Source organism: Rhinolophus hipposideros, assembly GCF_964194185.1.
Source record: "Rhinolophus hipposideros genome assembly, chromosome: 9".
Lineage (NCBI taxonomy): Eukaryota > Metazoa > Chordata > Mammalia > Chiroptera > Rhinolophidae > Rhinolophus > Rhinolophus hipposideros.
In genome coordinates, this window is record NC_138055.1 from 59,994,693 (window position 1) to 60,022,099 (window position 27,407).

Sequence of the window (27,407 nt, forward strand, 5' to 3'; positions counted from 1 at the left end):
GATTGCACACCACACAGGACTGCAGTATCAAATGAAACTAACTAAATCAAAAGTCCAGTATTGTAGTAGGTGTATTTTAAAATATCTTTCTTTAATTCCTCTTTTACTTCTGCCTGCCCTCCCCAAAAGAATTACTGTGTACTGCAGTTGGGTAATTAATATAAGCATATTTAAGGAGGAGATTCTTTTAAGGAATTCATAGCTCCATTTCACCTGGACTGTCTCTCAGATACTAAAAGAATTCATAGAGTACAGCACTAAATGCCTGAATGCTAATCATCAAGTAACCATGAATAATGTAGAAGCATTGGAAGACCAGGGATTGTACATATAGTTCTGATTTCCAAAGATTGAAAGAATAATAATAGGTGGATTTTGGCACAAAAGCTGGTGTGTCCTAGTCGGGGAATTCTGCATATTATGATTGATGGCTAAAGGAAACTCCATAATTAATAATAAGTCAGTGCTTAGTAGCACAGAGTGTAACCAGATATCCAGGATTTGAATCTTGTTCTACCACTTACAGGCTATGTGACCTGTGCAAATTACTTAACCCCTGCTGCTTCAGTTCCCATCAGCAAATTGTAGACAATAATAGTACCTTCTTCATGTAGTGGCTATGAGGCTCCAATGGGTTAAAATTTGTAGAGGGCTTAAAGCCGTACATAACGTATAGTCACTTCCAAATAAATGTCTGTGAAGTGAATACTTAAGTAAGTTATTGTTTTCATTTTCTCTTTGAAATGAGACTGCTAACTAACTTAAAGATGGCCTTTTGAAGAAAAATAATCTCATTTATAATTAGGACTGAGAAGATCAAATATAATATGAGTCCACACTGACAATAGTATAAGAATGCCAAACACAATGTTTACTCAAATCTATGAATGTTTAAAAGGTAAAGTTTCTGTTTGTTACAATATTAAAAACATGCAAGAACCACAGTGTAAGATGACCTTGTTTGAATTACCAATGTAGTTGGAGCTCTCACTGATAGAAAATGTTGTACAGATTTTACCAAGAGCATCAGGTGCCATGTATCTTTGTCTTCTCTGGCACATTCTAATAATAATAATATTAGAACATATTCGTCTAGCACTTTTAACTTATCAGAGAATTAACCAATCTTTCACTGAATCTTCGCAATAGTCCTGGGCACCAGAGGGGAAGGATATTATTTGTCTTTCAAAGATGAGAAAATTGAGGCTCAAAGAGGTTAAGTAATTTGCTTGCCCAGGGTCACACCTTATCAATTCACGGCCCGATTACCTGAAGTGCCTTCATATAGTGCCTAAATCACAAATCAAAAACCTCTGTAATTCTTATTTTCTATGTTCCTTTGAAACAAAGCAGGAGGCAAATACCCCTTTCACAATGGAGAAACGCAGTAGAGTTTACAGTTGTGCAAGATGAGCACTGCACAACTCTGGGAACTGACATTCACATAACAGTGTATATAAATGGTGCTCCCTGGAATTGTGCAGTGCCCAACCTCTATAACCACATGAAGCATGTATGAAGCACTTAGTTTCACTGATCCAAAAGTCCAAGTCAGAAGCAGCAAGCCACAGTAGAATTGACATCCTGATTCCATTTCATCGTATGCTTTCACAGCAAAGAAGAACAAAGATGAAATCAAACAAAAGTAACTTTAAGAGAAAATCTGTCACTCAGATTGAATTTTCTCTTACTTGAAATTCACCCTGTCTATATTCAATTGAATAGAATGACATTTGATTGAACTGACCGGGAAAGAAAGTGACAAAATACATCCGGATTCAGGCTCTCAAATTTGGTTTATTGTTTAGTGCAGCAACCCCTGAAATTAAATGAGCACATACAGGGGATTCATCATAATGCCATCTGTGGAATCCTGTGATAGGGAGACAGTGCTATTACAAAGTCCTCTCACAGTTAAACTCCCAAGGTGGACTCGATATTCTGCAAAATAGCACATTGCATTTAAGTGAGCCTGGAACTTTTTTTTTTTTTTTTCATTTTTTCCATTTAAATTAGAAATCTTGTAATTGGATTTTTAAAAGCTCTTTGTGTAGTAATCATCTATAATCCATTCTCAAGTATCCCTTCTCAGTAAACCTGTAAGAGATACAAAGAGCTATCCCGTACCTCCTTTTTTACAACTGCTACATGGTTCTCTTTGAAAATGGTTACTGTAATGAGTCCTTTAAAAGAGAAAATGAGCCATTTTAACTTTTGAAAATGAAATAGGAATTACAAGACAAGAAAGGAGGCCTAATGTTTAGTCAGAGGTGAAATGAGGAGGTTCCAATGAGTTTCATATAATATCATTAGGAATGCTACCAGAAATAAGTAAGCCAATAAAAACATTTAAGTGTCTACTAGTGTTTAAAGATGTTGGCAACATACAGCATTAGCTATCATGAAGGAACACCACAGAATTCAAAAATTTTTAAAATCAATTTTCCAAAAGTTAACATGAAGAAATTTACAAATAAAGCATTGAGAGTGAAAATAAAAGATGACCAATGTTGGTGACATGTTTAGTAAAATAATTGAAATGTCAGACAATGAAATAGCACTAGATTGTTTATATATTCCAGAACAAACAACGTTTAAACTGTAATCTGAGTGTGTTTCCTAAACCTTCAAAAAAATGTTTTTCATGAGAACTGAGCAGAAAAGACTGACAACAGTGATTAGCGAGTATCTTTCTGCTATATAGCACCATGGAAATTATGAAAAGCCATTTAATCCCTCAGATGGTTTAGCTGTGACATTTTTGAATCATAGTACAAGGGATTAAACTATCAACCAGAAAACAAAAAAGATTAACGTGACATTTGCATTACAAATCACAATCATGCTCCGTTTGCCAGAATCTTCCCTAACAGTTGATGCTCAGCATTTGGGCGTTAGGAACAAGTTAGTCAACAAGAAGCAAACTCAGTTACTGCTAACCATGTCTCTGTAGTGGGTATTAAATCGTGCGGTGACTCATCTGAGAAGCAGTGTCTTGGCTGCCCGCTGTATCCATGACACTGCCACACAATAAGAATACTAAGGGAGTGACCTGAAGCTGAAGTAGAATAATACTGAAGGTCAACTGTAATTAAATATATATGTGTATATATTTGTACATAGTCATGGAATGTGTGAAATGTGGAGTGCAGCATAGGGAATATAGGCGATGGTATTGCAACAGCTATATACGATGTCAGAGGGGTAGTAGACTCGAGGGGTTATCGCTTGGTGAGGGGTGCAAATGTCTAGTCATTATGTTTTGTACACTTGAAACAAATATAAAAAAATAAAATAGATTACTGAGAGGAAAAGATTTAGGATTGCAAAAGTTAGCTAGACAGGGAACAAATATGCATTACAAAGGAAAGCAATGGGAACGCAGAGAAAAGGCACCTAAGTCTGCTTGTGGGAGTCAGAGGAGACTTGGCAAAGGCATGTATTACAAAGGAAAGCTCTAAGATGCCTTTTCTGTCTGATGTCATTTTATTAGGTTGGTGCAAAAGTAATTGCGGTTTTTGCAATCTTTAATTTTTTAAACTGCAATTACTTTTGCACCAACCTAATACCGACCCTTACCCCCCAAAAAAATCATTTGAGAATGGAATACAGATAATTTCATCACAAGCCACTTTTTAAAACTCTATGTAAAACGTTTTCAATTCAACTGTAAAATAGCAACAGAAAAAATATATATAACTAAGATTAAATAGTTAATAAAAACTACCCTTTGGAAAACCCTACATTAAGTCCTTCTTGACAGTTTGGTTCTAGGAAGACTGTTTCGAAACTATCTTACCAATAGTAATCCTATGATAGCATCTCAGTATTTATCCACTTAATTTTACGGTGGCTATTTAAATCTACAGAATTTAATAATTTAAACTTGCATATATGAGAAAGAGCTGATTGGGAAAGCCTGGGGGAAGATGGAGGGATAGTCCAGCTTCAGAGACAGAAGTGTTTGTGGGAGCAGAGTATTTTCTAAGAACTACATGCAGAGACTTGGGTGTGACAGTATTAATAGTATCCTGTGTAGGCAACAGGGGTGTGAAGAGATACGCAGGGGCCAGACCATGGAATGCCCTTTATGTTCGAGGCAGAGTATAGGTTTTATATGAGGACAACAGGGAGCCATCAAAGAATTTGGAGTCGATGTGTGTATCAGAATCACATTAGGATTGAAAAATTACTCGGATAAGCAAGCAAAGTTTGTCCTGAAGTGTGTATTGTATTGCGTAAGACTAGCATGAAGTCACTAGTAGTAAGTGAAAAAAATGGCCCCAATTCTTGATCCTTTCCTGTATCTGACCTCACAATGTGACTTTGCAGCAACTTGCAGCAACAGGTGGCGTCTCTTTCTCCAGCCCTAGAACATGAGCTAGCTTTGTAACTGCTTTGGCCTTGAACGCAGCCAAAGTGGGTATGTGCCAGTTCTGACTCTGAGCCTGTTTATCTTTGTTCTCTCAAAATCCTGTCTCCTCTGACGTGAGAATAAGCCCAGCTCACAGCCAGATACGCCAAACACATATGTGAAAGTTCAGACAAACTCAACACTGCTGACCCAACCACAGGGACCAGCAGACACAGGTGTGAGCCCAGCAGAGTCCAGCAGAACCTCCCCCAGCTGACCCATAGACTTGGGAACAATAATTGAAAGTTATTATTTTATGCTGCTGTGTTTTGGAATTGTGTACTTGACGGCAGTGGGTAACTGATACATCACTCTAACAAATCTTCCCTTAATGACTGGACACAATAACAGAAAACCTTTCAAATTAAAAATCAAACATAAACCCTCAATATAGAATACAAATAATTTGTTAAAGTCCTTCTTCTTTAACATACTAAGACATCACTGAGTTTCCTAATTACTAACATGGCCTACCCTCGTCAAAATGATAGACTTCTTTTTCGAACATTGGCCTCCCCTGCTTTTCATTGCCCCATTTCACTTTCAGCCACTTCTCTCTCAAGTGCTGATATCCAGCCTCAGTGCTTTGTGGAATTTACTTGAAGATTCTTAAGCTAAGTAGCTAAATATTCAGTTTATTACCCCTTTCAGGAGAGATATCATTTGAAAAGCAGGTAAAGCTTACCACTTATTTTTTTTTTTTCACTGCATCTAATACAGTTCTTAGCACATAGGAGAACAAAAGTATTTGTTAATGAATTAATGGATCTCTCCTTATTCCTCATCTTAGGTCCCTAGCATTATTTCCCTTCAGCTCGCTTTTCAGTTTCTCTCCTTAGCTTCACACACTCTTTCTTCATTTATCTAACAGAAGAAATATTCCTCTCACACTAACCCTTCCACTTGATATTCCCAATCCTACGTATTTCTTCTTCCTTCAGGATGTTAATTCATCCTTTCCTTTATCATTTTCTCATTCTCTACTGACTCCTTGCACTCAACCTATAAACCTTTCTGTCCTTTCCTGTCAGAAAAAAAAATATTTTACTTAGTTTGCCACTATGGTTACTCTTTTATCTACTTTGCGCTACTTAAGTCCGGAAAAAAAGGTGATTTAAATGTAATGCCTCTACGTCTTCCTCTTCTATTTAACATGTCTACCAGCAGGCCTCAAACCCTTTTATATCACATATGATATATTATTATCTGTCAACATGATTTTTACACTATTGCAGAACAAACAGAACTGTGACAGCAAACAGTTGAAGAACCACCATTTAGTAAATATTTACCATGCACTAGATACTGTGCTAAGCAGTTTACATATATTACCTCACTGAATATTCAAAACAATCCTGTGAGGTAGATAAATTAAGTCTCAGTATCCTTATTTGTAAAATAAAAATATTTTATCTCTTATTTATCTATTTATGATCTTGGAGACATTAACTTTCTATGTCTCAGTAGCCCAGGTACAAGTTGATACCCACTCATGTACTAATCAATTCCAAGACCAACAATGATCTATAATTACAAATCAAATAAAAACTGTTCACTTCTTATCTGACATGACCTTTCTGAAAGTATCATTGACACTTTAATCTCAATACTCTCTCTCTCCAGTTGCCACTCAGCTTGGCTTTCATTGAAATGTTTAACTTATGTTTAACTGAAGTTCCATCATCCCATTTCCATAGGCTCAGGACCTTCTGGAGTTCTCTTCCACATCACTTTTTCACTCATCCAATCCTTTCACCCAGTTCCTCCCAGTTCACCCATGTCCACCTTAGCAAAACCTTTTCATTAGTGGTTCTAAAGCCTGGATGCATGCTAGAATCACCTGGGGAGCTTTGAAAAAAAAAAAAAAAAAAAAAAAAAAAAAAAAAAAAAAAAAGCTTGTGCCCAGACTCTCATCCTAGACTGATTAAGAGAATCTGAGAGAGTAAGATAGGGCATAAATGATTTATTTAGGATAGTAAAGTAATTTAAATTGCAACCAGGATTGATATCCATTGTTTCACATTCTCCTCAGTGTAATAGCCCAAACTCAGGCCCTGATTTGCTCTCCCCTGAATTCTTTTACTCCCCTTTAATTTTTCTTCAAGCTCACAATCTCTCTTAAGACTTTCAATCACATTTTGCTTAAACATGTAAGATGTAACTTTGGACGTGCAGTGCCCTGCTCATACAACTTCTAGAATGAAGTTCAATCACTTTGTATAACAGATAGGACCTTCCAGAAAAATGCTTGGGACATAGTACATGGTATTTTGGAATATGCAATATAATGAAGAAACATGGATATGAGAAAAATGTAAACAAATATGAAACACTTATAAGTCTTCTGTGTACCCTCTTTCCATTGGTTAGAATAGTGCCATGAACTTCAGCTAACCCCAAGATTCAGTCTAGCTAAATATGCTTTTGCCTAGTAGGAATTTAGTAATGGTCATTTAGGGCCAGATAATTATAATATCTACACTACTTTTCATGGTCTAACAAAGTGTAAGTCAAACAATAAAGAAGAAATCTGCTATCTCTACTCTTTTTTTCAAAGCATTTTATATATAAAACAAAAGAGAAGGGAAAGAAGGAAGAAAAAAAGGTAAATAAGAAAGGAAGGGAAGGGAAGGGAGGGAGGGAGGGAGGGAGGGAGGGAGGGAGGGAGAGGGGAGGGAAAGAAAGAAAAGAAAAGGAAGGAAGGAAGGAAGGGGGGAAGGAAGGAAGGAAGGAAGAAAGGAAGGAAGGAAGGAAGGAAGGAAGGAAGGAAGGAAGGAAGGAAGGAAGGAAGGCAGGCAGGCAGGCAGGCAGGCAAGCAAGCAAGTGGGCAGGAAGTCAGACAGGCAGTGAGACAAACATTACCTTGATAAAAATAGTAATGTTCTACCAGTATGAATTCTCTGGGTTAGGGAAGCAGAAGATGCCCTGTATATGTCTCCCCAACTTTTCAGTCTCTCTAAGCAAAGTGTTGGCTATCTTATTCTCTCTCCAATGAGCGAGTCAAAATGAGAAAGGGCTAGATGATGAAAAACACTATTTGATACCTTTGTATCATCAAGATATATCATCTATAAATTGAGAAAATGATTAAAACTTTTAAAAGAATATGTCCCATTTAATCACTGTGCTATTAGCTATTGTATAGCATCAAAAATCACAATCCAACTACACAGCATTGTACAGTAGCACAGGACTTTCTGAGGCAAACAAATAACAGGATCAAACTCAATCATAGTCCCAGATTCTCAGATCTCTTTCTACCCATTAAATCCAATACCAAATTTGAAATCAAATATAGTACACTCTTGTGTTAAAACTAGAAGTTTTCATGTGTTAAGGCAACACACAATAAAAATAAAATAAAGCTGTAGAATGTTATCCTCAAAATAGAGAATGTGTTTAGTGGTTACCAGAGGGTAAGGGGGGTGGGGGAAGGGAGATGAGGGTAAGGGGGATCAAATATATGGTGATGGAAGGAGAACTGACTCTGGGTGGTGAACACACAATGGGATTTATAGTTGATGTAATACAGAATTGTACACCTGAAATTATGTAATTTCATTAACAATTGTCACCCCAATAAATAAATTTAAATAAAAAAAAAAAGAAAAATAGAGAATGTTAAAAATGTTAAATCAATGGTAACATTTGACCCGTGCTCTAATCCACATTATGGCATATTACAGCAGATGTATACCAAGCCACTCAAAAGGGATAACACCAAGCTACTCAAAAGGGATAAGATCACACACACACAAAGTGCATGCGAAAATTGGTGAAATCTGAATAAGGTTGTTATTTGAGTTAGTAATATTGTATCAATACAATTGTTTTATAAGATATCACTAGGGGATGATGGAGAAAGAGTATGGAGAAGTCCTCTGTGCTATTTCATAACTTCTTGTGAATCTTAAACAATCAAATATTAGAAACTTGTGTAAATGGCAAGATTTTCCAAGGATTTTTTATTAAAAGTAGATTGAAGAATTTGCGTCAGCTTCCTCATGAACTCAGAGGGTTTCCTGAATAGTAACTGAAGTGTTTTTAAAATAAAACACTAGAAAACAGACTGGCCAAATGTAACTCATGAAAGAGAATCTACTTTATATCCCAATTTTATTCACCTTTTCTGAATAGTCACAACATTAATCTACTGGAGATATTCTAGTTAGTATATTTAAATTCCATTTATTTTTCTCTATTGATATGCATGTATTACACTTATATATAATACAGAATTTTCAGTGTTGTTTTAAAGGACATAGTTTAAAAAATAAAAGGCATGATCTATAATGTCAAATAAACCTGGGACAAATTCATAATTTTCAAAATAATATAGCTTTCCACTTTGTTCCAAAGAAATTAATGATATTATAATTGATGCAGAAACTCCAGTACAACTGTTATTCCAGTCTTTGAGTTCATACAGTATTGAGCCATTGTGAAATTCACTTGGAGCCATCTAATTACTTTTATGCATAATTAAAATGAAGGGAGGAAGTCATTTCATTCCATGGATTTGTAGGGCAGTATAATTTTAGTTCAATGTCAGAAGCATACTTTACGAATTTAACTTTTAACAAATGTTACATTTTTAATTCTTTCCAGAAGAGATTCCGGGTAATATATTAGTCTTTGAAAGTTGTTAGCTATAGACCAAAGGTCTCCAGAGTGTGTCATGGAAACCAACAAATACCTAATGGGCCATGTCAGTAAGCTTTAAAAATACGAAGAATGTCCACATCTTCTCTAATATAATGGAACTTATAATAGGACAAATTCTGAAGTATCTTCCTATTAGTATAAGATGAGTAAAACACAAAAGTTTCTCCCTTCACATTCCTTCAAACTGTATGATTACACACTATTATTACAGAATGGCTTTGCAATTTCCATTCTTCTCTCCCTTCACATCACAAATGAAACCAAATAAATGTAATATAAAATTATACATTCTGTAATAACTTAGAAAAAAGGGTACATAATGTTTAAGGCCTTTAAATATTTATAAGACTTTCCTGTAGAACTGAAAACCACAAATGTTAAAATGACTAAAAAAGTGTGGGCAAAAACTGACCTAAGAAATTGTTTGAATGGGACAACTATAAGCAAATATTTATAAATCTGAGACACAACAAAATGAACAATTTATTTTATCAACAGACTGAACAAACAGCATTCAAAGAGTCATTGGGATCAAGCAAGAGACAATCTAAAATGATATAGAAAGGACAGTTTAAAAAAAATGCTAGAAGAAATATAAGTAAGTAACTTTCAAGCTAAGAAATCAGAAACCCACATGCATCCCTGGCAATTTTTTTGAAACTGAAGGCTACCTAAATACTTAACTGCTCACTGCTGATTTCTGTGAAGGGAAAAAGTAAACGTAAAAAGGAAAGAAAAAGCCCACTTAAAAAAAAAACAACAACAACAACAACACAAAATGGCGAGTGCTCTAGAGGTACAAAATAGTATATAATGAAAATGGTAATTCAGTTCTAACTACTACCTGTTGAACTGACAGAGCTGTGGAAGTATATTAGCCTTGGGGAAACATGTCAGCTAGTCTATATATTCTTATGTGATTGATGTATTCGGGTAACTGTTACTTGCCAACAATAATTACTATCAATGGATATATTTTTCCATTCCTTTCAGAAAAGCAACTTTAAGATGTTAAAACATATAGGCTTTCAGAGCTCCAAGATTAGGATATAAATAAAATTGTCTCAGTCCACACCATGCCAGAGAAGTTCGCAAAGGAAATGTCACTAAAGCCATATACAGTCCCACTAGCCACTGAACACAGGACTGGGCTGAGGAGTACGTCCATGATAGAAGGCCAGTGCACTTGGGAGACTTTCAGAAACAAGGAAAGCAGTCACATTTGGAGCCAAGAGCCCAAAAGGCGAGTGTTTTGACATCCCCCGGAAATACCAAGTCTTCAGATGGTGACTTCAAATTCTTTTAGCAAGTGCAATTTTACAAGTTGAACACAGTTCAAGTCTGATGAAGTCTTCATGACCCAGAAGTTCATGTCTGATTTTTTAAGTCTTGATGTCAAGAAGAAGCTGATTATGAGCCATGAAATCCTTTGGAAGTAAGACTTTGGAGTACCTCTTCTGAGCGGTATAAAAATTTTCCTTCAAGATCACCTCAGAAGTTAAGTTTCTATGCATATGTTCAATGTCATCAGCTTTGAGGATCACTTGATTTATTCTTAGTTAATGGGTTACCTACAAAGGAAGAAGAAAATATTATCATTTCATAATGTAGCTATAATCTTAAAACTCCAAACACAATTTAGTATTAGAAATTAATAGGTAACTCAAAATGCTAGTATTTGCTATATTAAATCAATTGAATTTTAAAAGACTACCATGTTCAGGTGTTCCCAGCTTATAAAAATACACCAATATGTTTTTCTTTATCATTGCACAATAATTTTAGAGCCACTTACACAATTATCTACATGACATCAACTGTGACCAGGAAGATCTCAACTGGTGATGCTATCCCTCTCAGATGCAAAGATTGATTCTGGAATCCCTGTATTTGAATAGGCATGGTGGACATAATCTAGAGATCATAAACACATCATGCCAGGCCTCAGTGAAGAAAGACTTTTGTTCACAGGAATACAATCAGACCACCTCTTCAAGAAAGCCCTTAGGAATTGGCTCCATAAAATGCATTCTTGAAATACTTCAAAAATTGAGTACTTATTTGACTCAATTATAGTTCAGAAAAATTAACCATTCGTGAGCACAAAAATCTGGGGAGAAAAACATTTATGGGATAGTACATTGTTTTAGTAAGTTTTAAAGGTGCCCCCAAATTCTCGTAAAATTGATTAAAGTAGTGTTATTAATGCTATTACAAATATTATTAAAGAAGATTCACACTGACTTTTCACACCTACTCAAGTCCAAAGAATATGTATAGAAAAAAAGAATAATGCACAGATACAACATCTGATACACATATGTATCTCCCTATAAGCATGCATCTGGATGAGAGATAACAGAGATAGAAAGAGAGAGGTTTCTGCTGTATCAAATAATTCCTAGTTATACCACAATATCAGGGTGTTGAGAGTTGCCTGACAGTTCTTCTCTAGCAATGGATATAACAAAAAGTGAATTCTTAAAAATGGGTGGATACTTTGGTTTTCCCTTAAATGATAGAGTTGTCTTTTCATAAGACAGTAACAAAAAGGCTGTTTTTCTTTTGCTTAGTTTTGTTGTTTTTGATCAACTATGACAAAGAGAAACATTAAACACCAAAAAAACCGCCAGCTTTAGATTGTGCTCTACCACAGCTCCTCTCAAATTATACTACCAAAGGAAGGAGTAAAATTCAAAAATGTATTTTCTGCATGGAAGCAGCCATCTTATTTGTATCTCACTGGTCAGCTATCATACCCAAGGAAGGAGCCTCTGCCTTCATATTTGAAACTTCTTACTCCCTTGCACAGAGGAATTCTGGGAGGAATTGAACTGAGGATGGAAGGTTACAAACACATACATAAAGGGCCTCGTGACCCCTAGAGATTCTAGGAATGGGGGATATCTTAAGTAGGGCAGCAATCTTTTTTTTTTTAATTTATTGGGGTGACAATTGTTAGTAAAATTACATAGATTTCTGGTATACAATTCTGTATTACATCATCTATAAATCCCATTGTGTGTTCACCACCCAGAGTCAGTTCTCCTTCCATCGCCATATATTTGATCCCCTTTACCCTCATCTCCCACCCCCTTACCCTCTGGTAACCACTAAACTATTGTCTGTGTCTATGAGTTTTTGTTTCTCATTTGTTTGTCTTGTTCTTTTGTTGGTTTTGGCTTATATACCACATATCAGTGAAATCATATGGTTCTCTGCTTTTTCTGTCTGACTTATTTCACTTAGCATTATACTCTCAAGATCCATCCATGTTGTCACAAATGATCCTATATCATCTTTTCTTACTGCCGAATAGTATTCCATTGTGTATATATACCACAACTTCTTTATCCATTCATCTATCAAAGGACATTTTGGTTGTTTCCATGTCTTGGCCACTGTAAACAAAGCTTCAATGAACATTGGAGCACACGTGTCTATATGTACAAATGTTTTCAGATTTTTTTGGGTAGATACCCAGGAGAGGAATTGCTGGGTCATATGGTAATTCTATTCGTAATTTTTTGAGGAACCTCCACACTGCCTTCCATAGCGGCTGCACCAGTCTGCATTCCTACCAACAGTGGCTGAGGGTTCCTTTTTCTCCACAGCCTCTCCAACACTTGTTACTATTTGTCTTGTTGATGATAGCCATTCTGACTGGGGTGAGGTGATATCTCATTGTGGTTTTTATTTGCATTTCTCTGATAATTAGTGATGTTGAGCATTTTTTCATGTCTATTTGCCGTTTCTATGTTCTTTGGGGAAATGTCTCTTCAGGTCGTCTAGGGCAGCAATCTTATTATCAATTTGCCATTCAGTGGTCATTTTGCACAAGTTCTGGGAATGGCTTCTAGTTTGTCAGTGTAAGAAGAACATGGGAAGGAAACAGGACTATTTCTATAGATAGATGTCACAGGTTGCTAGGCGATAACTGATCATTGTGAAAACTATAGACACTTTTATTATAATCTTTCTTGATAAACATTGATTTAACAAATCTTTGATTTCCATTGGCCGAGAAAGATCTACCTGCCTCTTTCTGAAAGTTCTCTTTGTAGTAGGAAAAATTATGAAGCATAATATAAGTCCATATTTCCAAAACCAGTGCTTGAAGGGACAGAAAAAGAGAGGAAGTGATACAGAAAGACAGGGAAAGAGATTGAGAGAGAACAAATGGTTTAGACTCAGCAGAGATGCAGCATAGACAATGGAGGGCATAGAGGAATTGGAGGGACGCGGGGCAGTGACTCAGTGAAAGTGAGAGGCATGTCCCCTGGCATCATTTCAAGGCCAATTTCTAATTAATCTCTTGGTGGGTATGATAGATGCACTTTTATATTTTCATTCCAAGCAAAGCTAAGTATTTCATCCTGCTGCTTTATATAAATCTGAGGAGTGATTCTCTCAACTATTTATATATTAAAGCTTTGTTTTTAAATAATTTTTAAAAAATAGCTATCCAAGTTGACAGTACAATATCAAAGGCTTATATACCTAGAACAATTTTTTCTCCATCTTGGTAGAGAAAACATGTAAGTGTACACATAAACATATAAACACATACAATTGTACAATCCATATCATTAGGAAAATCTTAAGTGTACATTCTTATGAGATTTTCTATCAGCTAAAATAATTGCTAGAAAACGCAAATTTAAACCTGACTAAAACAAGTAATTGTTTAAGCATGGATTAAAACATAATTAAGACAATCTTTTTACAGTCTGATTTTACACAATATTCCTAGCTTATTAATCTTAAAAGCATTCCAGCACATTTTATGAGATGAAAAGTAGGGCATAAGTTATTTTAATATCAGATGAAAGTGGACAATTGTTTGATCGGAAGACCATTGTGTGTTAGCATGTAGAATTCTGGATTTAGGTCAGTGTGGCAGTAATAACTAATCTCACTGGATGTGTCATGTGACGTCCTGGACCCACAGTTTTTCCATATGTATGAGGAGATTAAAAAGGGATAATCCTGTTAACCTCACAGGGTAGCGAGGAGGATCAACTACTATAATGTTTGTGAAAACACCTAGCTTTGACAACTCTCAAGTACTATAAAAACAAAAGTTTTAAAGTTGGGGTTTTTCTATTGAATTTTTTTTTTCCGGCAGCCTTCGGAGTTAGGAGCATGGATCTCTAACCGCCTGCGCCACCGGGCCGGCCCCAAAGTTGGGGTTTTTCTAAAGTGCATAAATCGTTAACAAGAGCGCCACTCAAAGTAGAATGAAAAGATCACATTAACAGACAAGTTAGAATACTACACTTAGTAGTATTAAAAAGCAAGGTAATAACATGCCCTTTTCAATTCAGTATAAATATGAATGGGTATCAGCACCCTCCCTGACAACCTCCAAATTTGTACCAAATGAAATGGTCAAACCAAAGATGGAAACATGTATGGATGATTCTGCATATAGGTACATTATTACCAATTTTCATCATCCAATATGTAATATAATATCCAAATAACAATTTTAAATGAAATTATTGTCTAAAATATAATACAAAAAACCCAACTCTTATGATTTATATGCTCATTAAATAAATTCAAGTAAACAAGTTTAAATTATGGCATGCTAGTAAGGGAAAACAAACATCATTTTACCCTTTGTAGACTATGAACTGGAACTTGCTGATATTCAAAAGTTGCTTAAGCAATATTAACACAATCCAACATTTATTTTTTTTTCTCCTTTAAAAGTAATTTTTAATATACCAAATTAAGTATTGCCTTATTTTTAGAACTTAAATATTACTCTCTTTATAGGAAGTCTTATTTTCTAAGGATTTTCAGCAAGTTTTCAGTAACTAAAAGCAGGAGGTTGTAGTAGAGCTAGTTTTACAGGATAGGAAATAGCATTTGCTACCATGAATGTACTATCTTCTGGTTCTAGGACAATAGACATAAAATACTGCATGAGGGAGAGAAATAGTCTTACAATCATTATAGTTATGCCCTGAGATTCATATGCTATAGTCACTATCTCAGTAAATTTGCCTTTCCAAAGGCAATATTTTACATAGCTGTTCTTGTTTATGTAAATCTTATTTGTGTGTGCTACACCCCAAACAATTCATTAAGTAAAACTAATTAGCTGCTGAAAACATCCAAAATGCAATAATGCCTTCCATAGTGGCTGCACCAATCTGCATTCCTACCAACAGTGTATGAGGGTTCCTTTTTCTCCACAACCTCTCCAACACTTGTTACTGTTTGTCTTGTTGGTGGTAGCCATTCTGACTGTGAGGTGAGGTGATATCTCATTGTGGTTTTTATTTCCATTTCTCTGATGATTAGTGATGTTGAGGGTTTCTTCATATGTCCATTTGCCATTTGTGTGTCCTCTTTGGAGAAATGTCTCTTCAGGTCCTCTGTCCATTTTTCATTTGGGTTGTTTGGTTTTTGTTGTTGTTGCGTTGTATGACTTCCTTGTATATTTTGGATATTAACCCCTTATCAGAGGCACTGTTTGCAAAAATCTCCTCTCATTTAGTTGGTTGCCTCTTTATTTTGTCGATGGTTTCTTTTGTTGTGCAGAGCTTTTAAGTTTGATATAGTCCCATTCATTTATTTTAGCTTTTACTTTCCTGGTCTTTGGACTCAAATTCATAAAATGCTCTTTGAACCCAAGGTCCATAAGTTTAGTACCTAGGTTTTCTTCTATGCAATTTATTGTGTCAGGTCTTATGCTTAAGTATTTGATCCATTTTGAATTAATTTTGGTAAATAGTGACAGATAGCAGTTCAGTTTCATTCTTTTCCACGTGGCTTTCTAATTCTCCCAGCACCATTTATTGAAGAGGCTGTCTTTTCTCCATTGTGTCGTTTTTGCTTCTTTGTCAAAAATTATCTGTCCGTATTTATGTGGTTTTATTTCTGGGTTCTCAATTCTATTCCATTGGTCTATGTGTCTGTTTTTCTGCCAATACCATGCTGTTTTGATTATTGTAGCCCTGTAATACAAGCTAAAGTCAGGGAGTGTAATACCCCCAGTATTGTTCTTTTTTTCTTAAGATTGCTTTGGCTATTCAGGGTCTTTTGTGGTTCCATACAAATCTGATGATTTTTTTTGTTATATTTCTTTAAAAAATGCCATTGGGATTTTGATGGGGATTGCATTAAATCTGTATATTGCTTTGGGTAATATGGCCATTTTAACTATGTTGATTCTTCCAATCCATGAGCACAGAATGTCTTTCCATTTCTTTGTGTCTTCCTCAATTTCTTTTAAAAATGTCTTTTAGTTTTCAGCATGTAGGTTTTTCACATCCTTTGTTATGTTTATTCCTAGGTATTTTATTCTTTTTGTTGTAATTGCAAAAGGAATTGTTTTTCTTTTCTTTTTCTGAGATTTAACTGTTAGTATATAGGAATGCAATGGACTTTTGCACGTTGATTTTGTAGCCGGCAACTTTTCTGTATTCATTTATTGTTTCTAATAGCTTTTTGGTGCAGTCTTTAGGGTTTTCTATATATAGTATCATGTCATCTGCATAGAGTGACAATTTAACTTCTTCGTTCCCAATTAGGATGCCTTTAATTTTTTTGTCTTGCCTGATTGCTCTGGCAAGCACTTGCAACACTATGTTGAAAAGCAGAGGTGATAGGGGACAGCCCTGTGGTATTCCTGAATGTAGAGCAAAGGGCTTCACTTTTTCACCGTTAATTATGGTATCAGCTGGGGGTTTGTCATATATGGCTTTTATTATGTTAAGGTATTTTCCTTCTATACCTATTTTATTAAGTGTTTTAATCATAAATGGATGTTGTATCTTGTCAAATGCTTTTTCTGCATCAATTGATATAATCATATGATTTTTGTCCTTATTTTCTTTAAGTGATGTATAACATTGATGGATTTGCATATGTTGAATCATCCTTGAGCTCCTGAAATGAACCACACTTGCTCGTGATGAATAATCTTTTTAATGTATTGATGCATTCGATTTGCTAGAATTTTGTTTAGGATCTTTGCATCTGTATTCATCAGAGATATTGGTCTGTAGTTTTCTTTTTTTGTGTTGTCCTTACCAGGTTTTGGTATCAGGGAAATGTTGGCCTCATAAAATGAGTTAGGGAACATTGTCTCTTCTTCAATTTTTTGGAAGAGTTTGAGCAGGACAGCTAGTAGATCCTCTTTGAAGGTTTAGTAGAATTCACTAGTGAAGCCATCTGGCCCCAGACTTTTGATTTTGGGAAGGTTTCAGATGATTGATTCTATTTCCTTACTGGTGATCAGTCTATTTAGATTTTCCAATTCTTTATGATTCAGCCTAGGAAGACTATATGTTTCTCAGAACTTGTCCATTTCTTCCAGGTTATTGAATTTGGTGGCATATAATACTTCATAGTATTCTTGGATGATATTTTGTATTTCTGTGTCATCCGTGATAACTTTCCCTCTTTCATTTCTGATTTGGTTGATTTGTGTCTTTTCTCTTTTTACCTTAGTGAGTCCATCCAAAGGTTTGCCAATTTTATTAATATTTTCAAAGCACCAGCTCTTTGTGACATTAACTTTTTCTATTGTCTTTTTGTTCTCTATTTCATTTAGTTCTTCTCTGATTTTTATTATTTCCTTTCTTCTTCTGACCTTGGTTTTCATTTGTTCTTCTTTTTCTAGTTCTTCAAGGTGTAACGTGAGGTAATTTATTTGGGCTTTTTCTTGTTTCTTGAGATAGGCCTGTAATGATGTAAATTCCCCTCTTAAAATTGCTTTCGCGGCATCCCCAAATTTTGGTAGGATGTATTTTCATTGTCATTTGTTTCTATGTATCGTTTGATCTCTCCTCTTATTTCTTCTTTGACCCTGTCGTTCTTTAATAGTATGTTGTTTAATCTCCACTTATTTGTGGTTTTCCCTGCTTTCTTTTTGCAGTTCATAACCAATTTCAAAGCCTTGTGAGCAGAGAATATCCTTGGTATGATTTCAATCTTCTTAAATTTGCTGAGGCTAGTTTTATGTCCCAATATATTGTCTATCCTTGAGAATGTTACACATACACTAGAAAAATATATAGTCTGAAGTTCTAGGATGAAGTACTCTAGAAATACCAATTATGTCCATTTCATCGAATGAGTCATTTAGGGCTGCTATTTCTTTATTTTCTGTTCAGATGATCTATCCATAGTTGTCAATGATGTATTTAAGTCCCCTAGTATAATTGTGTTTTGGTCAATTTCTCCCTTTAGTTCTGTTAGTAGTTGCTTGGTATATTTCGGTGCTCCCTGATTGGGGGCATAAATATTAATGACTGTTCTGTCTTCTTGTTGTATAGTCCCCTTTATCATTATGAAACGTCCATCTTTGTCTCTTGTTACTTTTTTTATCCTGAAGTCTGTTTCATCTGATATCAATATGGCTACACGTGATTTTCTCTGCATACCATTTGCTTGGAGTGTCAATTTCCACCCTTTCATTATGAGTCTATGTTTGTCCTTGTAGCTGAGAAGTGTCTCTTTGAGGCAGCGTATGGTTGGGTTTAGTTTTTTGATCCAATCTACTACTCTGTGCTTTTTTATTCATGAGTTCAGTCCATTTACATTTAGGGTGATTATTGATATGTGAGGATTTCCTATCATTCTATCTTTAGTTTTCTGGTAAGACTGTGTCTCCATTGTTTTTTTGACTTTTTGTTGTTGTCTATTATTTCTTTGTGGTGATATTCTGTGATTTTTCCATCTGTTTCTTCTTTATTATGTTGTATATTTCACTTCTTGATTTTTTTATTTTTGAGTGATTTTCATTAAGTTAATGTAAAAGAAAGTTTGATATTTAGAGTATTCCATTTTCTTCAGCATGCTTACTTTCCTCATTCCCATATACCAGTTCAGGCCTTTACTCTTCCGCCTTTTATGTTTTGGTTGCCACAAATTATCCCTATTGATGCTGGTCGAATAGCCTCCTTCAGTATTTCTTGTAGTACAGGTCGTGTGTTAGAAAATTCCCTCACCTTCTGTATGTCTGGAAAAGTCTTTATTCCTCCTTCATATCTAAAAGATATTTTTGCTGGTTATATTATTCTTGATTCATAATTTCTCTCTTTCAATAGTTTGAACATTTGATTCCACTCCCTCCTGGCTTGTAGAGTTTTTGTTGAAAAATCTGATGATATTCTAATGGGCTTTCCATTGTAGGTTACCATCTTCTTTTCCCTGGCTGCCTTGAGGATTCTTTCTTTGTCATTGTTTTTTGACAGCTTCAATGCAGTGTGTCTTGGAGAAGGTCTGTTGAGGTTGAGGTAATTAGGTGTTCTATTTGTTTCTTGGATTAGAGGATCCAGTTCTTTCCACATGTTTGGGAAGTTCTCATGGACTATTTGTTTGAATATACTCTCTGTTCCCCTCTCTCTTTCTTCTCCTTCTGGTATGCCCATTATTATATTACTCTTTCTGATGGAGTCAGAAAGTTCTTGTAGAGTTCTTTCATTTCTTTTAAGTCTCAAGTCTCTTTCTTCTTCCATCCGTATCATTTCCAGATTTCTATCTTACATGTCACTGATTCTTTACTCAATCTGGTCAACTCTACTACCTAAGCTGGTTATTTCATTTCTTTCATTGAGTTCTTAATCTCCACAAATTCTATTTGGTTATTTTTTTTTTAATTTCAGTCTTTCTGATAAAATGTTCATTTTGTTCTTTGTTTGTGCTTCTCAGTTCATGAAACTGCCTATCTGTATTTTTTTGCATCTCATTGAGTTTTTTAAGAATTGCAATCTTGAATTCTCTGTCATTTAAGTCACATATTTCCATATCTTTAAGTTCATTTTCTGGAGACTTTTCATTTTCTTTCTGAGCTGTCTTGTTGCCTTGGTTATTCATGGCAATTAATGATTTATTATTTCTCTTCCTAGACACAACAGGTTGATAGAAAGAGGTATTTTCTTTGTTTTCCAGTAGGTGTAGGTAAAATGTTTTATTTTCACTCCAATTGCAGCCTTTTATTCTCTCTCACACTGTAGCATTATGTTTTCTCTGTACTATTCTGGCTTCTCACTCAATGGGGGGATTCCCTAGAAAGTGGATTTCGCCTCTGTGAATAGTTCACCTTGGTCATATTGTGCTGCCTCCATGGGAGGATGTACAGAGCTTCTGAAGTTCCAAAGCTCTTCTTGCACCAGATTCAGAGCCCAGGTGTTTCAGCAGCTCTCTTTACTTCTGCAGTGATCTGCCCAGGCAGGTGTGGACAGGGGTGGGGTGGGTTGTGTGAGGTGGCCCAGAGCAATGGCAGTGACCACCACCACAGTCAGGCCTGCTTCCACAGTTCCCTCTCCTTTGCAGAACTAGTTGAGCTGCAAATCTGTTTGTGGACTGTAGTTCTCTGAACTGCAAATACTCTGTTCTTTTGATCTGACACTGCTACTCTTCTGCTTCTAGCACTGGGCAGGTGGGGGCGGGTAGAGCTCTGGGAGGGTAGCGAGAGGGTGGCTAATCTCAGTGCCTAAGGCTTTCATTCTCTGCTCAGCAGTGAGGGCTTAAACCACCGTTTTTAGCCTTCTTCCTTCAGTCTTTGCTCCGAGGCCTAGATGCGGTAGTTCTAGAATGCAGCGAGCTCGGAGCACTGAGCTAGGTCTGCGTCCTGTGCCGGCCCTGTCTCCGCATTTCTCCTTTCCCTCCTCCTCTGCTTGTGCAATTTGCCCACCTTTAGATGATTTCAACAGTGCGCCTCTTATTCTTGCCTGTCTGCTGTGCAGGAAGTCCTTTGTGGAGTTATAGTTGTTCAGTTTATTGTAAATTCCTGGGGAGATTTCAAGAGTCTCGCCTCACGCCGCCTTTTTTATGACATCTAAAATCATATTTTTAAGTCTGTTCATCAATTTAAAATGAGAAACTAAAACCAGATAAGCAGCATATATACTGTTAGTTAAATTTGAAATTAAGTGACATCCACTATTTTACACACCTCTCATTTTGAATTTTGATCATTGTGAAACATCCTTTGCCTCTTTTCAACTTAAGGTAAACTAGAAAGGCTCAAAAGGAAGTAAACATGAGACTCTATTCTGTCCCCAGGTGCACAGGATGCTTTTATAAAGCTCTTGAAATCATTATATTTATGGAGTCTGGATTTTTTTTGTTTCCCCGTTCAAGTCATGCTGACTAGGTTATCAATGGGAGACAGTATATCATAGTGAGAAGCATAATAACACATAATGGGCTCTGTAGGCACACTGCCTGCATTCAGATGTCTGCCTTATCACTTTCTAACATTGTGGGATCAGATAAGTTAAACTCCCTGAGACTTAGTCTCCCTATATGGGAGACTTATTATCAGCCCCTTTATGTTTTCTTCTGTGAATAAGTCAGATGGTCCCTGGAAAGTCTGTCCAACTAAACACTTTTTAAATATTAACAGGTGGTAACCTTAGTAATTCTCAAAAAAAAAAAAAAAAACAGGATAGGTGTTACATAGGATACTTATTGGAGGGGGCATTACGTCTTACTTCACTGCAAATATTGACTTCCTCGATTAAAGTTAATTTTCTGTGTCTTTTAGTAACTGATCTTGCAATTATTTCTTTTCATAGTCTTGTTAGTCATAAAAAGTCATATCAAGAATGAAGGACCATGCTTTTGGCTGACTTTGGGAGAGAGATTGTCTTTTCAGACAAGGTGATAGTTAATGGTTAAAAAAAAAGAATGTAACTTGAAGCCATGCTGCCTAGGTTCAGTGCTCAGTTCTGCTGATAACTCAGGGCATGACCTTGAGTAAAACAGGTATAATATTAGTATCTACAACATAGGGTTGTTTGAGCTAAAGAGTAAGTAAGTTAATAAACAGGTCAAGTGTTTAGAGTACTGTCAGGCACACAATAAGCACTGTGCTAGTGGTAACTATTATTCAGACATGTGTACATTTCTAGGAATCTGAATGCACTGAATTCCTAGTTTTTGCCCCTAATTATTTCTGAGCATCTGTTACTAGTTTTCACGGGCACATAACTTTATTCTTTTTAATTCTTTATCTTTCTAATTGACTAGCTGCCATCAAACTTTGCACGCAAGACAGATAATTAGGAAATTAGCGCTGCACTTTAGCTAGCTAGGCTTAAAAATAATAAATCTGGTGTTATAATTATGCCAAACAAAATACAGATTTGTAAATTTCCTCATTCATTATTGATGGTTCCTCTAATATTATTTTTCTTTGAGTTCTATACCTCAGTTTTCTTTAGGACTTCAGTAGTTCAGTTTGAGTTCTGTACCAGGTTTATTTTGAACATCAGTAGTGCAGGCTACATAAATGTGTGAAATCACTGGCCAATCTCCACAGCAACAATGTGAACTTTATATCATATTAGCTTAATTCCCAAAATAACAGATTCTCTTATTCAATGCGGTCATAAAATCTTGTTATGAGGAATTAAATTCTTGTGAATACAAAATGAGTCATATACACACAACAATGGAAGGTAATGCATATAACATTACAAGTCAATTTCATTTTCTTAAAAAAGTTAAATTTTCACTAGGATACTCATGTTATTAGAGAAAATTTACTTTTGGACTCATGATGAGCATTCTTTATTTAAACAATTTAAAGGCAAGAAATATGTAGCATTATTTCTGAAAGGAGGTGGCAGGTTTAAACACAGTGCATATCCAAATACAGCTGCTTAATAACATCACAAATTGGCACTATTTCAAACTAACTTTCCAGTAAATTTAACTTATTTGATAAAGGTGACAAGAGGAACAGAATACCTCCATAATCCTAAATGCTGATTTGAATGCACTTTTCCTTGCTTGGAATATAACTACTGCTTCACTGCAAATGTATTTTTTAATGTAGCTCTTACAAGTATATGAATTAAGCTATCCACTTTTTGTGTACTAAGTGTGCAATTAAAACATCATTACTCTGCAGTAGCAGGTTTCCTCATTTAAGCTAGAGAAAAGCTGCCATTGAGTTGGCCATAACTGTACCTGAATGTACTTGTCCTGTCTAAAAGCACCTTGACCCGTGGTATTACAAAATGAAAGACATCTGTCAGTCTGAATAATCAATCATTCAAGAGCAAGCTGACCAGACAGTGTTTAGGTATGAATGAGGTACTGTAAGTCAATGACATATGAATTCCCTTCATAAATACACTCGCCTATACAAAAAAATAAGTCTGTCATTTACTTTCATGGTGGTGGGAGTGGTTCCTATAGCCCTGAAATCTTGCATTTTCATACCACACTTTGTCTTTCCTAAGAATGGTTAGTGCTGGATTGGCCTGAACATTTATTTTAACATTTGGGACATCAAAGGTCATAGGTTTAATACTTCAGCTAGAGTCAGCATTTCCACTAAATGTCTTGTCATCTGTTCTACAAATTCTCGAAAAATTTAACAACCTTGGGTGATTAGATAGTCATTTCAAACAACAGAGAGCAATCTGTAACTAACTGATATTTAGGTGTAGCTCAGTGTGGGTGCCAATGTGGAAGCAGAAAGTGGCTTGTAATTTTCCAAGACTTCTGGAGAAAACCAGAGCATCAAACATGACAGAGGAGGCCTTATCCTGACGAGTGTTATACCAGTGTTACTACCTGCTGGTGGTTTTAGAACTTTGGACAAGTCATTTAAAACTCTCTGCATCTCCAGGGTTCATATCTGTCAAGTGAGTCGGTTGGAAACTCAGTGAGCTAATTCCCTTCTATCCCCAAACCACTATGACTTTTCTTAAGTAGCACTAATTCCAAATGGGATAAAACTTTGTCCTAATTACCTCAATTCATAAGTGGTATAACCCCGATGTAGACCTCATTTTTCTGACAAGCCTATGCATTATATTAGGACACAGAACTGGTGAGCTTCTACCAAACATACACCTGTCCATGGCTTTCAGCTTCCTGTGCTGTGAAAATGAAGATCTTGACTGGAAGTGAATCTTTTGAACAGATGGGCCTGCTGTACCAAAGTTCCTGTTTTTTGGCACTTTGAAAGCTGTGCAGGGCACCTACCATGAACTTTTCCATGTGACACATGAAAACAGATGACTGTTTGAATCCCCATTTATGCACATTCATCCCCTCAGAAGCAGATCAACTGTTTGTCTCTGGATGACATTCACTGTTAACAAAACATTCCCTGAATCAATTTTGGTGGCTAATCAATTTCTTTGGGATATTAAGGAAATGTAAAACTTTCCTTCTGCTCCTTCCCTGGCCTCAAACTATAAACTTCTGTTTGTTCAGATGAAAATAACCCCAAAAATTAAGGTAATTTTGAAAGACAACAGTATAATGGCATTCAGTTATGTTTCCCTCAGCAATATCAAGAATTCTTTCAGATGAAAACTAATTTTTTGAATGCTTTAAGGAACTCTGTATAGATTTTTAAAGATATTATTCCATATACCAGTGTAATTCATACATTTTTAGAGACAGTAAAAATTTACCTGCTAAATTTGATATTAGGTTAATTTATTTTTCAGCTTCACCTCTCATTTGTAAAGGTGAAAAATGAATTGATAGTTTTTATCCATTTTCAATCATTAAGCCTTAATTTAAAAGTTTAAATCTGCTCCAGTATCACACTCCTCAAGAATTTCAACCTCAGTACAAGGGCTAGCAAAAGTAAGCAGTAAAAATTGTGCTTAAAAGCTGAATTTAAGATAAGTAGAGTTTTGGGAGAAGGACTAAAACTTGGAAGAAATTCATCTTAGTAGCCTAGAGATTATTACTAAGACAGCAGCATTTTCTCCTGGCCTCCTGATTGGTTTGTATTACACATAAAAATGGTTCCTAGTACCAATGTTTCCTTGAAGTACCTGTCTGAATAAAGAACATGTTGCTCTCACTATGAAAAAAATTTAGTATAACAGGTGGAAGACAAAGCTAGTACCATGCCTGAGGTGGCTCATGCTCTCTCCTCTCCATCTCTATCTTTGTCCATAAAATGAAGTTGAGAGATGAGTGTTCCATATGTGGTAGATCTTTGAAAAACATCCCTTCCTGTAAGTTGAAAAACCAGAATCCATTTTCTGAAGGACAGGGAAGTATGGTTAGTGACGTTTAATATGTTGGGGCTTTTGCTGTTTTCCCTTCTATTTCCCAGACATATTCATCTGTGGGTGTTTTGTTTGTTTGTTTTTGTATTTTTTGTTTGTTTTTTTTTTGATAGTCAAAATTCAGTAATCTCAAATTCCCAAAATTGATAAAAATCCGAATCTTTAGCTATTTCTAATTGCTTAGACTCTGGTATGGCATAGCTGATTTAGTCATGGGGCAATTTAAATGTATAAAGAATGAACCATTAGGTAAGGACACAGTCTTCATGTGGTTAATGGAAATTAAGTGAAAGTCTGATGGCTCAGTATTTTTCATGCTAATTTCCAAGTTAACACCAAAGGCAAGGTGAACAATGACAGAGGTCTACTAACACCTCTAGAGTTTTGTCTTGTCCTTTCCCTATTCTTGAGAAACAATGTGTCAACTTTGGGGGGCTAGTGTAGGTAACAATATTAGGTTTACCAATAATGATATATTGGCTATTTGTAGCCAATTGGTTTAATTTGTGGGTTTCATATCAGTTCAAATCATGATGCCCCATCTTCTTTTCTTTTTTTTTTTTAATAATAGTTTTATTTTATTTTATTTTTACATCCCTCACACCGTGAACCCCCCTCCCCCCATCCACCACCACCCCGACCTCACACTGAGCCATCACATTATACACATAAAATTATAGTTGGCATTCATTAATGTCCAGCCTCTGGTGTACAATGCCATGACCAGGCATCCACCCGGAGAAATCCAAAACTCCAATTCAAAAATCAGTATGCACTCCTATGTTTATTGCAGCACTTTACACAATAGCCAAGATATGGAAACAACCGAAATGCCCATCGGTCGATGACTGGATTAAGAAGCTGTGGTACATTTATACAATGGAGTACTACGCAGCCATAAAGAAAAAAGAAATCTTATCATTTGCAACAACATGGATGGATCTAGAGAACATTATGTTAAGTGAAATAAGTCAGAAAGAGAAAGACAAGTACCATATGATCTCACTTATATGCAGAATCTAAAGAAAAGAATATGTGTATGAACTAATCAGAAACAGTTTTGGGGACCCATCTTCTTTTCAATAAAAGAGAATTCAATGCCTTTCTTTACTGACCACACAGGCAGTGCTTTGCCTCTAATCCCTAAAGCTGTACCGAGTTCATCTTTTCCTTAGAAATCAGGGCCAACTGGAATGCTAATGGTAACTATAGGAAAGAGTACGGACAGTTAATCCTATAACACAATGTACACATGTGCTGCTCTGAGAAATAAATCAAGACAAGAGCTCAAGACTTCTGTCCCTACCTTAAAATCCGACCAACACTAGGATTCACCACACTAGTGCCCTAATATGGAGCCAGAATTTTTTTTGAGTGTGGAAAAACAAAAATTGTCATCAGGCACAGCATAAACCTTCTTTCTACTTCTCCATTCAAACTTGAAGAGTTTTATACATTTGCCTAAGGAACAAACACATGTCAGGTACTCCACTGTTCAACAGATTATTACTGGAAGCAAACCTGTGAGAAAGGGAACATTTTAGCAAGCATAAAGGGACAGTAAGACAACTTCCTTTACCTCCATAAAAGCTCACAGTGGGGATAGTTTTGTATCTCTCCTAGAACATTACAAACTCTTAGAACATTTTTATTTCAGAGAAACAGATACCCATAAAAGAGACCTAAAATAAACAACTTTTATAGGAAATTGATACAAGGATAATAAGCATTTCTCATGGATATTTTGGGATGTATTCTGCACAAACTTAAGAAAAAAATTCATTAAACTCAAGGGGAGAAGTACACAGAAACCATCAGACAATCATTTTAACATAAAAGGGTAAAAGAATTATAGAAACAAGATTATTAGTAATATTCAATTAGAATTCAAAGATTTAATACTTAACAATCTGTAATCATTGATAAACTTGCCTGATCATCTGTAGTAATATAGTAATATATTCCATAGTCTATAGTAATTTGTAGTTTGGTAAACCATACTCTAATGCTGATAAGTGGGTCAAGTCATTGAATCAATGACTGGGTCTAGCCATCCATGGGCATTCTTATCTCAAGCCAGCTGTTGATCTCTACTCATCAATTGTGTAATCCTCATGAACAGTCTGAATGGGATCCATGACATTTTTCAGTTGTAATTTATGATATTTTATAGCTATAGATAGACTTTCAAAAGTTTTCTTTTATAATTTCTTTCAAAAAGTATTCCAGAAATATAAAACATGTATTATTTCCATTTTAAATATTTGAATAATAATAATAATAATAATATGAAAGAGGGACTAGTAATT

The 27,407-nt window shown here is 35.6% G+C and overlaps 1 protein-coding gene across 2 annotated transcripts in view; it reads right to left on the reverse strand.

Annotated features, from left to right (window-relative positions):
- Positions 1–6,446: 6,446 nt before the first annotated feature.
- Positions 6,447–27,407, reverse strand: part of TAFA2 (TAFA chemokine like family member 2) — a 403,475-nt gene continuing 382,514 nt past the window's right edge. Inside the window, exons 5-6 of one of the 2 annotated variants that reach the window (XM_081060218.1) lie at positions 10,875–10,993; positions 6,447–10,650 (exon numbers count right to left, since the gene is read on the reverse strand). In XM_081060218.1, the coding sequence (XP_080916344.1) occupies positions 10,883–10,993 (111 nt within the window). In that variant the 3' untranslated portion in view covers positions 6,447–10,650; positions 10,875–10,882. The remainder of the gene's footprint in view (positions 10,651–10,874; positions 10,994–27,407) is intronic. The other variant, XM_081060219.1, reaches the window with a different exon arrangement.